At 43.4% G+C, this 14,401-nt stretch overlaps 1 protein-coding gene across 3 annotated transcripts in view; it reads right to left on the reverse strand.

Moving 5' to 3' along the window:
* The window catches only part of lama5 (laminin, alpha 5), a 380,553-nt gene that overhangs the window by 310,347 nt on the left and 55,805 nt on the right, over nt 1–14,401 (reverse strand). For all 3 annotated transcript variants that reach the window (XM_037245878.1, XM_037245877.1, XM_037245876.1), the window contains exon 3: nt 2,704–2,821. In XM_037245878.1, the coding sequence (XP_037101773.1) occupies nt 2,704–2,821 (118 nt within the window). The remainder of the gene's footprint in view (nt 1–2,703; nt 2,822–14,401) is intronic.

Consider the following 14,401-nt stretch of genomic DNA (forward strand, 5'->3'; position numbering starts at 1 on the left):
CAGGCGCCCAGCCGGGGGGCAACAAGTATGCCCACACCTGCTCGACGCCTCTCACCATGGGCAACTCCAGAGTGGAAGAGAGTCCAGCCCCTCTCAAGAGTCCCGTAATTTTCGGACTATAAGTCGCTCCGGAGTATAAGTCGCATCAGCCATAAAATGCCCAAAAAAGTGAAAAAAAACATATATAAGTCGCTCCGGAGTATAAGTCGCATTTTGGGGGGCAATTTATTCGACAAAATCCAACACCAAGAACAGTCATGAACGAGCAACAACAGGCTAAACGATAGGTATGCTAACGTGACATAAACACAAACTAAGAGCTGAGAACGGCCCTGACGTAAAATTCAGAGTTATTAAAAAACTATTACATAAATAACACGTTAATAAAACCATCTGTGTCACTCCAATTCATTAAATCCATCAATCGTCCTTTGTCAACAATGCGTGCGCGCCGCTGACGGCGCTTGCTCTTCAAAATATTCCGCAGGCCCATATAACGATATATAAATTATATATCAAATAACTATTATATAAGCAATAATGTTATCAAACCATCTGTGTCACTCCAAATCATTAAATCAATCGATCGTCCTTTGTCAACAATGGGTGCGCGCAGCTGACGGCGCTTGCACTTCAAAATATTCCACAGGCCCATATAACGATATATAAATTAGATATCAAATAACTATTATATAAGCAATAGTATTATCAAACCATCTGTGCACTCTAAATCATTAAATCCATCGATCAAATTCCTCGTCCTTTGTCAACAACGCCGCGCGTGCGCCCTGACGTCAGCCTCGTCGTTATTCCACAGATCTACTATATAACTATATTGTAGCGTTAACAAAGTTCAAGGAAAAACGTGGGTTTGGTAAACGGCTCTTTATTTAACAAAACAAACTTCCAGGCTTGTGGCAGTGTGGACTTCCAGCCACGGAAGTGGAAGAGAGCTCCATAGAATAGGACTGGGCGTGCGTAAAAGCCATGACCGAGCCCCATCCACCGTCCCCGGACATCCACCCGGCCGAGCGCCAGCCCTCGACTTCCATCCACGGAGGTGAAAGACAGCTCGGTAGAGTAGGACCGGGCGTGCGTAAAAGCATTGTCCGAGCCCCATCCACCGTCCCTGGACAGCCACCCGGCCGAGCGCCGGCCCCCGACTTCAATCCACGGAAGTGAAAGAGAGCTCCGTCGAGTCAATCTTTGTCCTTTATGTAAACAACCGCCGCACCACGCCGCGTCGCGCTGCTGACGTCACTTGAAATTCAAATTACAGTAATCCCTTGCTACATTGCGGTTCGTTTATCGCGGTTTCACTTTTTTTTTTTTTTTTTTTTGAAAAAAAACACATATAAGTCGCTCCTTATTATAAGTCGCCCCCCCACCCAAACTATGAAAAAAACCACGACTTATAGTCCGAAAATTACGGTACCTCTCTGATATATCGCATTTGTTTTATTGCTATGTGTAATTATCGGCAGTATTTATTAAGGAGTTATCGTTGGTTCTTTTGGCTATGGAACAAATTAAACAAACAGTTTATTCTTATGGAAATATTTGATCCAACATACGACTATTTCAACATACAAAGTAGGTCCCGGAACAAATTAAATTCGTATGTAGAGGTTTGACTGTAGTTGTATGTTGGATCAACTAATCCCAAAAGAATACACTAATTTGTTTAATGCGACCCACAGCCAAAATCCAACAATAACTCCTTAATAAATACTGCAGATAATCACACAAAGCAATAAAACAAATGCATTATATCAGAGGGATGTAAAAAGAAATCAATTACAAAGAAATAATCAATTAAGTGTTTTTTATTGTCATTGTACCTTAGAGACACAGTGATCCATACGTTGAGTAACCTACTGTAACTTACAGTGTGTGAACTCCAAACTAACTTAGTTTATTTTTTTATTCTTTGATATTTTATGTGTTGTTTTCTATTTTTTAATTTTCTTTATCATCCAACTTACATAACATTAACATAATGCAATATATGGTGTTGGCCTTCTCACATATGATTGTTTCAGTGATCGTTTTACCAACAATCTCCTTTTCCTTTATCCATACAAGCAAAAGGCGTTCCATCTCTTCCAACGTAGGCCTGCGACGTTTAGAGATGAGCTTGACCGCTTTGAGGGCTTTCTTCTGCTTAATGATCGTCAAAATCGTTAACACGTTTTTAAGTCTATATTGTTTCGCACGATCACTCACACGCACTCCGTGCTCATGTTTTCTTATGATTTCTTGTTTTAATTGAAAGGAAATCATCACCTTCTTCCTTTTTCACCACTACCATTTGCGTTAGCCTTCTTGGGACGCTATCTGATGTCATCCTGACGTGCCGCTATCTAGCGGGCTAACCATGATGACGTCGTATGTTGGGAATGCCTTTGGATGTTAAGTCAAATATTTGGTCAAATTTCACATCGTATGTTGAAATATTTGTATGTTCAAGCGTATGTAGAGGTTTGACTTTACAAATATGAAGCACATCGTGATACGTTTTTTAGCCATATCATCTAGTCCTATGTTTAACAGTTTATTTTGTTATTTGTTCAAACTCATTAAACATGGAACTATTACGGTGTCTGGACTTGACCACATGTGGAGGGATTAAAAGTCATTCTCATGTTTGCTCATCTTAGCTGACATTTGCTCTGATTAATAATCATCATCATTTGTACTCACAGGAGAAGTACTGCCATGGCTGGTACGTCTGCCCGAAGTCCACCGACCTTTCTAGAACCCACAGATCTGGACGTGGAGAATTGGCGAACTTGATGAGCACATAGGCCACATGGAAGAGCTGTGCACACACACAAACACACGCACACACACACACCAATAACATTGTCAGTGATATCATCCTCATCCTGACAATTATGCTAATAGACGGCAGATGTTCCACACAGTTGCTGTTTGAGAAACGGCATCGAGCAGATCATGTAAACCTAAGAACATCATGTGTTCCTAAGAAGCATTCCATGCTAAAAGAAACATTTAATTTCTTAAACATGTCAACAGGACTGCAAAATTTCCTCTATCAGTGAGACTAGTATTAGTAGCTCCTTTTTGCTAACTTGAGTGGGCTGTTGGAGTGGGTTTTCAGTGGTCGTGTTGGGGACCCCTAAGATCTATTATCACCATGATACCCAGGTTTTCAACACTTGACCTTTTCGGCAAGTTGAGGCCCAAAAAAGGCTACTGTTGGGTAATCATCCATTTTGCATAACGCTTGTCCTGTTGTTACACATACTGCAGTCCAGGGGTGGGCAAACTTTTTGACTTGCGGGCCGAATTGGGTTCTAAATTTTGACCGGGGGGCCGAACCAGGAGCAGATGGATGTAGTGTTTGTGTGAAGTAATAGAAATGACATGTAAAGGTCATTGCATAAAAGGTTTTTACTTTTAGTAGGTAGTAAAGCATGGATATTTAAAAAAAGCTTTTTGAAAACAAATGCATTTATTAACAGCATTAAAAAAAAATTCACCAAAAAACTACTATCAGTGATTCTCATTAACTACGACATAACTTCAGCGCCTGCAGGTCAGATTTATGAAATATGTTTATCTAATGAGGCGAAATCACATCAAACAGCAAACATTCTGACCAAATACATCATCTTGAAGAACCAGTGAAAGAATACATTTAAATAAAGTAATAAAGAAATCAATAGTATTGTTGGTCTCCCTTTTTTGCTAGTGCATCATGGACTGGAGTAAAATTTGTTGTGGTAATTCTTAGGATAGAGCCGAGGTGTCGGTCCGTTAACCTAGATCTGTGACGGGCTTTGTTGACGTTCATGTGGCTGAACGTCTGCTCACACACGTAGGTCGAGCCAAATTGTCCACTCTTTTTTTAACATTCGGCACTCAGTGTCCACCTTTGCACTCATTCTAATGGAAGAATTCCAGGGGAAGGTTTGTGGGTGGCATTAGCGTAAAACTGTATCTGAAGCTAAGCACGCGAATTACAAGAATGCTGACGTCACAGCCCTCACTCGAAATTCGGCACTGATCGAAATAGAGCACGGAGAGTGCCGGGTCCGTACTAATTAGTACGTACACGCACTTGTGAGTGTGCACCGAGCTTTCTGACACGGCTTCTGGGAGTAAATGCGCGAGCAGGGGAAACTGGGGAAACATAGTACCGTAAATTCCGGACTATAAACCGCACCGGATTATAAACCGCGCCAGCTAAAATTGGGGGATATTTTAGTTTTTTTCTTATATAAACCGCACCGGACTATAAGCCGCACGTGCACACGCGTTTTTTACAAAGAAAGACCGTTCACAGAAAGCCTTTTTAAAGTTTTAATAACAGACTTTAACATGTCTTTCTAAACATTGCCTGTGACGCAGCAGTAGTACCGCAGCAACACGGAAGTGTGCACGCGAGTTATTAACAAAGAAAGACTGGACACAGAAAGCTTTTCTAAAGTTTTAATAACATACCTTAACATTTCTTTCCAAACACTGCCCGTGACGCGGCAGTAATACCGCAGCAACACGGAAGTAACACAAGACTAATAGGGCTGGATTAAAAAAAACATACCCGGTAAAAGTCACTGAGACGCGGCGGTAACACAGCAGCAACACGGTAGTACAGCACCAACAGGGCTCGTTAAAAAACATACCAGTAAAAGTAAAAAAAGAGCTTCATCGTCTTCATCTTCCTCCTGTGCACTGAAACCATCGAAGTCTTCCTCCTCAGCGTCCGATTGGAATAGCGTTAGATATCCTTCGCCTCACACTTTCTCAGTCTCTCTTTCGTCGTCGCTTTTATGCATTTCTTCGAGTGTGATGAGGGTCTGTTCATGCTAATTTTATTCATGCGCGAAGCGCTAAATTACATTAAACTAGCGAGCGACACGTATAGCTCCAGAGTAGACGGGACCACGAAATAAAGAAAAAGGGTGACGCAACACAATGTCATCAACATCGACTGCCTTTAGCTTAAAAGCGGCTTCATATGCATTTCTTTTGTCCCCCATAATGACGGTTTGTGTATAAAAGCTTCCTTTCAGTAATGTCCGTCTTGATCTCGTTCTCTCTTCTTTGTGTGAATTATACGCCACTATTCGCCTATCAAAACACAAACTAGCACGTCTTCTTCGGCGCATTATCGCTTCTTCGTCTGTCTCGCTCTTGCTTCCTGCTAGAGCGCCCCCTGGAGGCCGTAAAATCCATAAATACGCCACGCCGCCATTTAAGCCTCGGGGTTCAAAGTAACCTTCTGAATAAAATGCATTAAAAGTTCACGTTCATTACAACTTGTTTTTGGTGAGCAAAATGTCAGAAGAATTGAATTTAAATGCTGATTGATTGGGTTTTAATACAATGCAGATGGTCCAAACAGCGCCACTGCTTTGTGTAATCTCTGAGTCACATGGCAGAGTAAGAGAAAGGGTTTAGAGCCCTTTGACGCAGGTCACCTAGCGTGCATTCCTACTAAAGCTCATAATAGTCACAAGCAACACAGCCAGAATAAGCAGCAGCCATAGTAGTGTTTCAAAATAGTATTTTTGTTGTTGTTTTTTTCTTCAAGATACCGCAGTGTATAAAAGTGATCAAGTCATCACAAAAATCACGAAAAAAATCCTTATATAAGCCGCACCTGACTATAAGCCGCAGGGTTCAAAATTTTGGAAAAAAGTCACGGCTTATAGTCCGGAATTTACGGTAATTGCAGGGAAAATGACCCCAAAAAAATTTTAACAATACAATTTATTCAGGTTTGGCGGGCCGGATTATACGGCCCCGTGGGCCGGAAGTGGCCCACGGGCCGTAGGTTGCCCATGTCTGCTGTAGTCATTAAGTCATCACATTTGTAGTTTTCTTCAGGTATCCATAGCAGAATGATGATGGAAAGTGAAGTCCACATCTTGTAAGGTAAGGCATGAACCATGTAAAATATTTAGCAATTACTAAACCAATGATAAATGTAGCGTATTTTCCGGACAATAAGCCGCTACTTTTTGAACACTACGACTTGTCGTCCGGTGCAGCGTATCTATGGATTTTTCGTGATCTTTGTGATGTCTAATACACTTATACACTCATTAGTAAAAAGGTTGTGGACCGCTGTTGTGCGGCACTGCTTTGCTTGACAGAGGGAGATGTGACCAGACACGGTCACTGGGAAGAAGAGTGGCGTGTTGATGGCATGTCCGTCCGCCAGGCAAATAGTGCCGCACAATTGACAAGTACAAGAGACAGAACGAGATCAAAGTGGCCATTACTGGAGAAAGGAAGCTTTTATACACAAATCCTCATTATGAGGGACAAAAGAAATGCGTATGATGCCGCTTTTTAAATTAAAGGCAGTCGATTTGTCTCTTAACGAAGAAAATGGAGCTTCTGCATGTACTGTTGATGTTTCCTCTGGCCACTAGAGGGCACTGGGCTATTGTTGCATCACCCAGTATTTTTCCCCCCGGTCATGTCTTCTCCAGATCTTTACGTGTAGCTCGTATCACATTGCCAACTTTACCCCTGTAAGTGGCCCCATTTTATTATCGGTTGTGTGTTGCTAGTGTTCCCTGCACATTAAGTTTTTTATGGTCGTTGCTGAGATTTATACGTTTGTATGTTTGCAGAACTAGGTATGCATCCCTGACAATCCTCTTTGTGTATATTGTCTTACAAATGGTAATTAGTAAACATTTACACACCTGCGGCTTATAGTCCGGTGCGGCTTATATATGGGGAAAAAATGATTTTCCCCTAATTTGCGGTTTATAATCAAGTGCGGTTTATAGTCCAGAAATTACGGTATACAAAAAAAAGTACTTTGATGTGATAGAACATATTTTTTCATACTTTTGAAATTATCAGTGGGTATTTAAAATGAATTAAACGATTTAAAAAAATCTACAAAAAATAAAAATCTTTAACTAACACTTTTTGGTTTTTAAATGATGGCTTCCCATCTGTGAGGTGCGGTGAGGTTCATGATTGGTGAGGCATTGACTTTATGAGTCAGATTTACAAATATATAAACCAAAACCTCCCACACACACAAATTAAGGTAAGTAATTTGTAGATGAAGTCCATGCGCATATCCTTCCCCACAAAAAGCTCCATTACTTTGTTGTAAAGGTCTTCCTTGTTTTCCTTTAGTCTAGGCACTATTTCTTAAATTTTGGCCTGCACCCCATGAAGCGCTGATGCCATCACAGCAGTTCCGCCCTATGTTTGAGCTTCGAGATTTTCTTCGAGATATGTGTTCTCCAACACATATGTAGTTACAGCAGGGGCTTGTCTCTCATCACTCAGGTTATCAAATCCCCAAAACGCCTCCTTCACTTCACAGTCCACTTCACTTATAGCTACATAGTGCAAAATACCAGATGTGAGATTGGTTTGTGACATCCGTGGTCTCGTCTACTTCCACAACAGGGGTCTCAAACTAAATTTACCTGGGGGCCACTGGAGGTTGAGGCTGGGCCACATTGGGTTTTTTAGGCTCTGTTAAAACTTCTAATGTTATCAAATGTAAGAAAAACAATTATGAAACAGTCAAAAATTGGTTCGTAGGTAGATGCAAAAAGAAACCAAAAACAAAACGGGAGGCTCCGATTCGCATCTCGAAAACTTTGTAAGACATTTGAATCAGCACCGCAAAAGACAATTCGTATCAAAATCGCGGGCCATACTAACATTCAACTTTCATATTAAGGCGAGGCCCACAAACTATCATCCCGCGGAACACAATTGGGGCCGCGAGTTTGAGACCCCTGCTCTACAGCAACAAAAGAGGCAGCATTATTCACCCGTTGGCTCACGTACGCACCCCTTCAGTGCGGCAGAGTACTATTTGCTAACCTGTGCCTTTTTACTGCGGTTTTATATCTCATCAGCAAAACAAAGTGTTTCACCTTTGTATTTGAACAGGAAATATGCAATTTCAGCGATTTTGACAAAAGAATTTAGTGATACATAAAGTGCAGTAGACAAATACCGTTTTTTTACATGTATAATGCGCCCCCATGTATAATACGCACCCTAAAAATGGCATGTCGATGCTGGAAAAAAGCCTGTACCCATGTATAATACGCACCCAAATTTTGACTTTTTTTTTTTTTTTTTTTTTTAAAGTCCCAATGATCGTCACACACGCGTCTGGGTGTGGTGAAATTTGTCCTCTGCATTTGACCCATCCCCGTGTGATTTTGATCCATCCCCTGGGGGAGAGGAGAGCAGTGAGCAGCAGCGGCGCCGCGCTTGGAAATCATTTGGTGATCTAACCCCCCAATTCCAACCCTTAATGCTGAGTGCCAAGCAGGGAGGCAATGGGTCGCATTTTTATAGTCTTTGGTATGACCCGGTCGGGTTACTTAAGTCCGTAAACATAAAATTATTTCAGAAAAAAGATCATCTTTGGGAACAACCGGATGTTATTCTGCCGGTCAGTATCACTGCGCATGCAGTAGCAAACTCGATAGCGAAGAAATATGTGAGACTCTCAACGGGATCACCAATATTTGAGTGATGTTCCAGTTATTTATCACAATTATTTATTATTATAATAATAATATATATAATATATATACCGTTTTTTTCCATGTATAATGCGCCCCCATGTATAATAAGCACCCTAAAAATGGCATGTCGATGCTGGAAAAAAGCCTGTACCCATGTATAATACGCACCCAAATTTTGACTTTTTTTTTTTATTTTATTTTATTTTTTTATTTTTTTTAAAGTCCCAATGATCGTCACACACGCGTCTGGGTGTGGTGAAATTTGTCCTCTGCATTTGACCCATCCCCGTGTGATTTTGATCCATCCCCTGGGGGAGAGGGGAGCAGTGAGCAGCAGCGGCGCCGCGCTCGGGAATCATTTGGTGATCTCACCCCCCAATTCCAACCCTTAATGCTGAGTGCCAAGCAGGGAGGCAATGGGTCCCATTTTTATAGTCTTTGGTATGACCCGGCCGGGTTACTTAAGTCCGTAAACATAAAATTATTTCAGAAAAAAGATCATCTTTGGGAACAACCGGATGTTATTCTGCCGGTCAGTATCACTGCGCATGCAGTAGCAAACTCGATAGCGAAGAAATATGTGAGACTCTCAACGGGATCACCAATATTTGAGTGATGTTCCAGTTATTTATCACAATTATTTATTATTATAATAATAATATATATAATATATATAATAATTATTTATTTATTATTCACAATTGTCATGGTGATCTTTCTGGTGATTTCTTAACTAGGCTGGATGTATTTTTTTTGTTGGCGTTGATTTCTCCGACTGCCCAGAAAGGCACCACCGCGATCAGTTAGGTTAAACTGAAAAGAGAGGAAAGTGATGTTGTAAAGAACCATCCGTGACAAGATTTTCTTCAAAAATTGTTGTACCATGATTTTCTTCACAAAAAAAAAAAAAAAAGAACAAAAAATAAATAAATTAAAAAAAAAATTGTAGCCATGTATAATGCGCACCCCAGATTTTAGGGCAATAAATTAGTTAAATTTTGCGCATTATACATGGGAAAAAAACGGTAATAATTATTTATTTATTATTCGCAATTGTCATGGTGATCTTTCTGGTGATTTCTTAACTAGGCTGGATGTATTTTTTTTGTTGCCGTTGATTTCTCCGACTGCCCAGAAAGGCACCACCGCGATCAGTTAGGTTAAAATGAAAAGAGAGGAAAGTGACGTTGTAAAGAACCATCCGTGACAAGATTTTCTTCAAAAATTGTTGTACCATGATTTTCTTAACAAAAAAAAAAAAAAAATGAAAAAAAAAAAAAAAACAATTTAAAAATTGTACCCATGTATAATGCGCACCCCAGATTTTAGGACAATAAATTAGTTACATTTTGCGCATTATACATGGGAAAAAACGGTACTATCTTTTCCGCACCATAAGGCGCACTTAAAATTCATTAATTTTCTCAAAAAATGAAGGTGCGTCTTTTAATAAGATGCACCTTTTGTGTGGACCAAATTCCAAAATTTGTAAAGTTGTTTTGTGTGGCTTCCGCCAGACAAAGACGTAACATACTGGCGTGATATGTAGACCCGAAGAACCAATCAGACGAAATTAAGTTTTACGTTGATCGGGGCAGAAAACCAATCAGAGGACTGTACGTACCTCCGCCGCCACTGATAAATAAATACTATCGTCTGTGCAACGCAAACGGCATATGACGTCATATGATGGCGCCGCGGATGGCAGCCACGGTGAGTCGCTGTCTGTTTCTTTGTCTTATTTTGTGTGTTTTCTGTGTCCTCTGCTGTCCATCCCGGATCACTTTTACCAGAGAAGCGCTGTTAAACATCGGACAGTCCTCTTCTGGTATTTTCTCTCCTGTTCTCTATGATTCAGACTGTTTGTCGGAGATTCTAGCCGGAGCGGCGGTGCTATACAAGCTAGCGCGACGACGGCGGCGCGGAAAACGAGCCGGAGCACTCGTAATGCTGAGGCAGAGAGGGTTCCGTTCTGCCCTACCGTCAATTCATCTGGCGAATGTCCGCTCCCTGGCGAACAAGATGGACGAACTGCTGCTCCTCACTTCAAGGAACACGGACTTCAGCAGATCCGCCGCGCTGTGCTTTGTTGAAACGTGGCTCAGCGAACGAACCCCCCACCACGCCGTGGAGCTAGCGGGGTTTCGGCTAACTCGTGCAGATCACAGCGCGGAGCTCTCCGGAAAATCAAAGGGAGGTGGTCTCTGTTTCTACATTAATGAACGTTGGTGTACTGATGTCACGGTGTTGAAAGAGTTTTGCAGCCCTCTCCTAGAAACACTTTTCATAAACTGCCGGCCGTTCTATTCACCACGGGAGTTCTCCTCGATCGTCATGGCGGCTGTTTACATTCCACCACACGCACGTGCGAGTGAAGCCACGCAGATGCTGGCTGACCAGGTGACAGACATGGAGAAACTTCTACCAAATTCACTAATCATTGTTCTGGGTGATCTTAACAGGGCGAACCTCGCACACGAACTCCCCAGATACAGACAGCACGTAATGTGTCCCACCAGAGGGGCACAGACTCTGGACCACTGCTACACCGTGATCAAGGATGCATACCACTCTGCGGCTCGTGCAGCTTTAGGACTCTTGGACCACTGTCTAGTTCATCTGATCCCGGCCTACAGGCAGAAACTAAAAACTTCTAAGCCTGTGGTGAGGACTGTGAGGAAGTGGACAGTGGAGTCAAGGCAGGACCTCCAAGCCTGCTTTGACTGCACCGATTGGGGAGTTTTTGAAGCTGCAACTTCAGACTTGCATGAACTCACTGACACTGTCACATCATACATCAGTTTTTGTGAGGATCTGTGTGTGCAGACTAAGACCTTCTGCACGTACAACAACGACAAACCTTGGTTTACACCGAACCTCAGGAGGCTGCGCAAAGTCAAGGAGGAGGCCTACAGGAGCGGCGACCGCGACCTGTTCAAGCAGACCAGAAACACACTGAACCGAGAGGTCAGGAAAGCCAGGAGGTGTTACGGGGAGAACCTGAAGAGACACCTCTCTGCCAATCCTGATCCCTCAACAGTGTGGAAAGGTCTTCAGAGCATCACGGGCTACAAGAAACGAACCCCCCGTCCTGTGGAGAGCCCAAGGCTTGCTAACCAGCTAAACAGGTTCTACTGCAGGTTTGATCGGTCCTCCCACACAACGGGACTTCCTGCAGCACAATCTACATACACACCTCTCCCCACAACTGCTCTGTCCACACCTCTATCATCGTTGTCACCCACTCTCTCTCTTGCAGAGGCCGCGCCCGCACTCCAGATCCGCGAGGAGGAAGTGCGCCAGATGTTCCGGAGACAAAAGACCAGGAAGGCACCGGGCCCAGACGGCGTGTCACCTTCCTGCTTGAAAGTCTGCGTTGAGCAGCTGGCGCCCACCTTTGCACGGATCTTCAACCGTTCTCTGGAGCTGTGTGAGGTGCCCTCGTGCTTCAAGAGCTCCACCATCGTTCCAGTGGCCAAGAAGCCCGCCATCACAGGTTTGAATGACTATAGACCTGTCGCACTGACATCGGTGGTCATGAAATCTTTCGAGAGGTTAGTGCTGAACCACCTGAAGGATGTCACGGGCCCCCTGCTTGACCCCCTCCAGTTTGCCTACCGGGCAAACAGGTCAGTGGATGATGCGGTCAACATGGGACTGCACTACAACCTGCACCACCTGGACACCCCAGGAACGTACACCAGGATCCTGTTCGTGGACTTCAGCTCGGCATTCAACACCATCGCTCCTGACATCCTCCAACAGAAGCTCATCCAGCTTGCGGTGCCTGCCTCCACCTGTCAGTGGATCACCAGCTTCCTGACCAACAGGAGACAGCGTGTGAGGCTGGGGGGCATCTTCTCTCTCTACACCAATGATTTCTCCTCAGGTGACTCTCCTGTGAAGCTCCTGAAGTATGCAGACGACACCACTTTCATCGGACTGATCCAGGACGGTGATGAGACTGCGTACAGACAGGAGGTGGAGCGACTGGTCCACTGGTGCAGCCAAAACCACCTGGAGCTGAACCCGCTCAAGACCGTGGAGATGACAGTGGACTTCAGGCGTGACCCTTCACCACTTTTACCCCTCACTATCCGCAGTAATACTATTCTCTCCACAGACACCTTCAAGTTCCTGGGAACCACAATCTCTCGGGACCTGAAATGGACCGGCCACATAGACTCTGTCCGCAAGAAGGCCCAGCAGAGGCTGTACTTCCTGAGACAGCTAAAGAAGTTCAACCTGCCGCGAGAGCTTCTGAAGACCTTCTACACTGCCATCATCCAGTCTGTCCTCTGCACCTCCATCACTGTCTGGTTTGGATCGGCCTCCAAACAAGACAAGCACAGACTGCAACGGACAATCAGGACTGCAGAAAAGATCATTGCAATCAACCTCCCATCTATCCAAGACTTGTACCTGTCCAGGACCAGGAAACGTGCAAGGAACATCTCTACAGACCCTTCTCACCCAGGTTGCAGTCTGTTTGAACTACTCCCCTCCGGACGGCATTATAGAACTCGGTACGCCAAAACCAGCAGACACAGAGACAGCTTCTTCCCCCAGGCTGTTGTTCTGATGAACTCACACCACTCTTAGAATCTCAGAGTCATTACTGTGCAATAACATCCTGCTCTCCACACCTTTTTTGAATTTGTCTACACTGTTTGTACTATGTGTCCTCTCTGCATCCATTGCAGCCTGGTCATCCTGGAAGAGGGACCTTCCCATCTGTGGTCTCTTCTCAAGGTTTCTCATTTCCCCTAGCTGGAGTTTTGAGTTTTTCCTTGCCCTTTTGGGAGTTTAAGATCAGGGGATGTTTGAGAATATTTGCCATTTTTCACATGTCCTGAGTGTTGTTAGTCACCTAAATGTTGAACAGAGGGTGTGATTTACCGAAGTCAAATTCCTTGTTTGGCACGCTCAAACATGGCGAATAAAAAACTCTTGAATCTTGAATCTTGAATTAGGACCCTCTAAAATTGACAAAGAGACATGCTTACGAGGCACAACTCAAGCTTTCTGGAAAGCCGGGATCATTGCCAAAAAATAACGTGACAATGACAAGAAGGAACTCGTCATGTTTAACAAAAGTGCAACACCATCTACGAGAGACCGTGCAAGTCATGCAACAAAACATACATTGGGGAAACAGGCAGGTCATTCAGCATAAGGAAAAAGGAACATAAAAAAGAATGCGAAAAGGAGACAGCGGGGCGATTCACAAGGACACTGAGAGAAAAGGCAGAACAAGAAAACCTCAAATCAGCCATCACAGATCACTGCAGGAGAAACAGTCACATCATGGACTGGGACGGGGGAAAAATCATAACAGAATCCAACAAATTTAAGTGGTGGATCAAAGAGGCCATCGAAATCAGGAAGCGGGCTAGCAAGACTATCAACAGGGACGAGGGGGCGTACACCCTATCACACACCTGGGATTCCCTTCTCCAAGGACCACCGGGGGCGGACGGGCCGGCTCGGCGGACTTTGACAGGTCTGCCGAGCCGGCCGATGAATAAATGACACGTCACCAACACGTCGGATGACGGCTCTGAGGAAGACTGGAGTGCACAGTCGAAACTGTCAGCAGCAGGTAAAAACTAAAAATTCTTTCATTTGTCTGAAAAAAAATGAATCTACGAATATAATGGCAAACTTGCCCAACTGTTTAATTTGGATACAGAAGATGAGGACTTTGATGGATTTGCGTATTAATATCGATTAATAATGCGAGTACAATACAGTGCTTGATTAAATAGTAGAATAAAGTACAACTGAACTCACTGTCTTGCTCCTGTGAAGTTTTTTGTTTTGTTTTTACCTTAAAGCACACGTATCACGTTTATGAATTCTTCCATTGTAAGTTTTACTCATTCAGTTGTGGTTTATAT

Source organism: Syngnathus acus, chromosome 2 (assembly GCF_901709675.1).
Source record: "Syngnathus acus chromosome 2, fSynAcu1.2, whole genome shotgun sequence".
NCBI classification, from domain to species: Eukaryota; Metazoa; Chordata; class Actinopteri; order Syngnathiformes; family Syngnathidae; genus Syngnathus; species Syngnathus acus.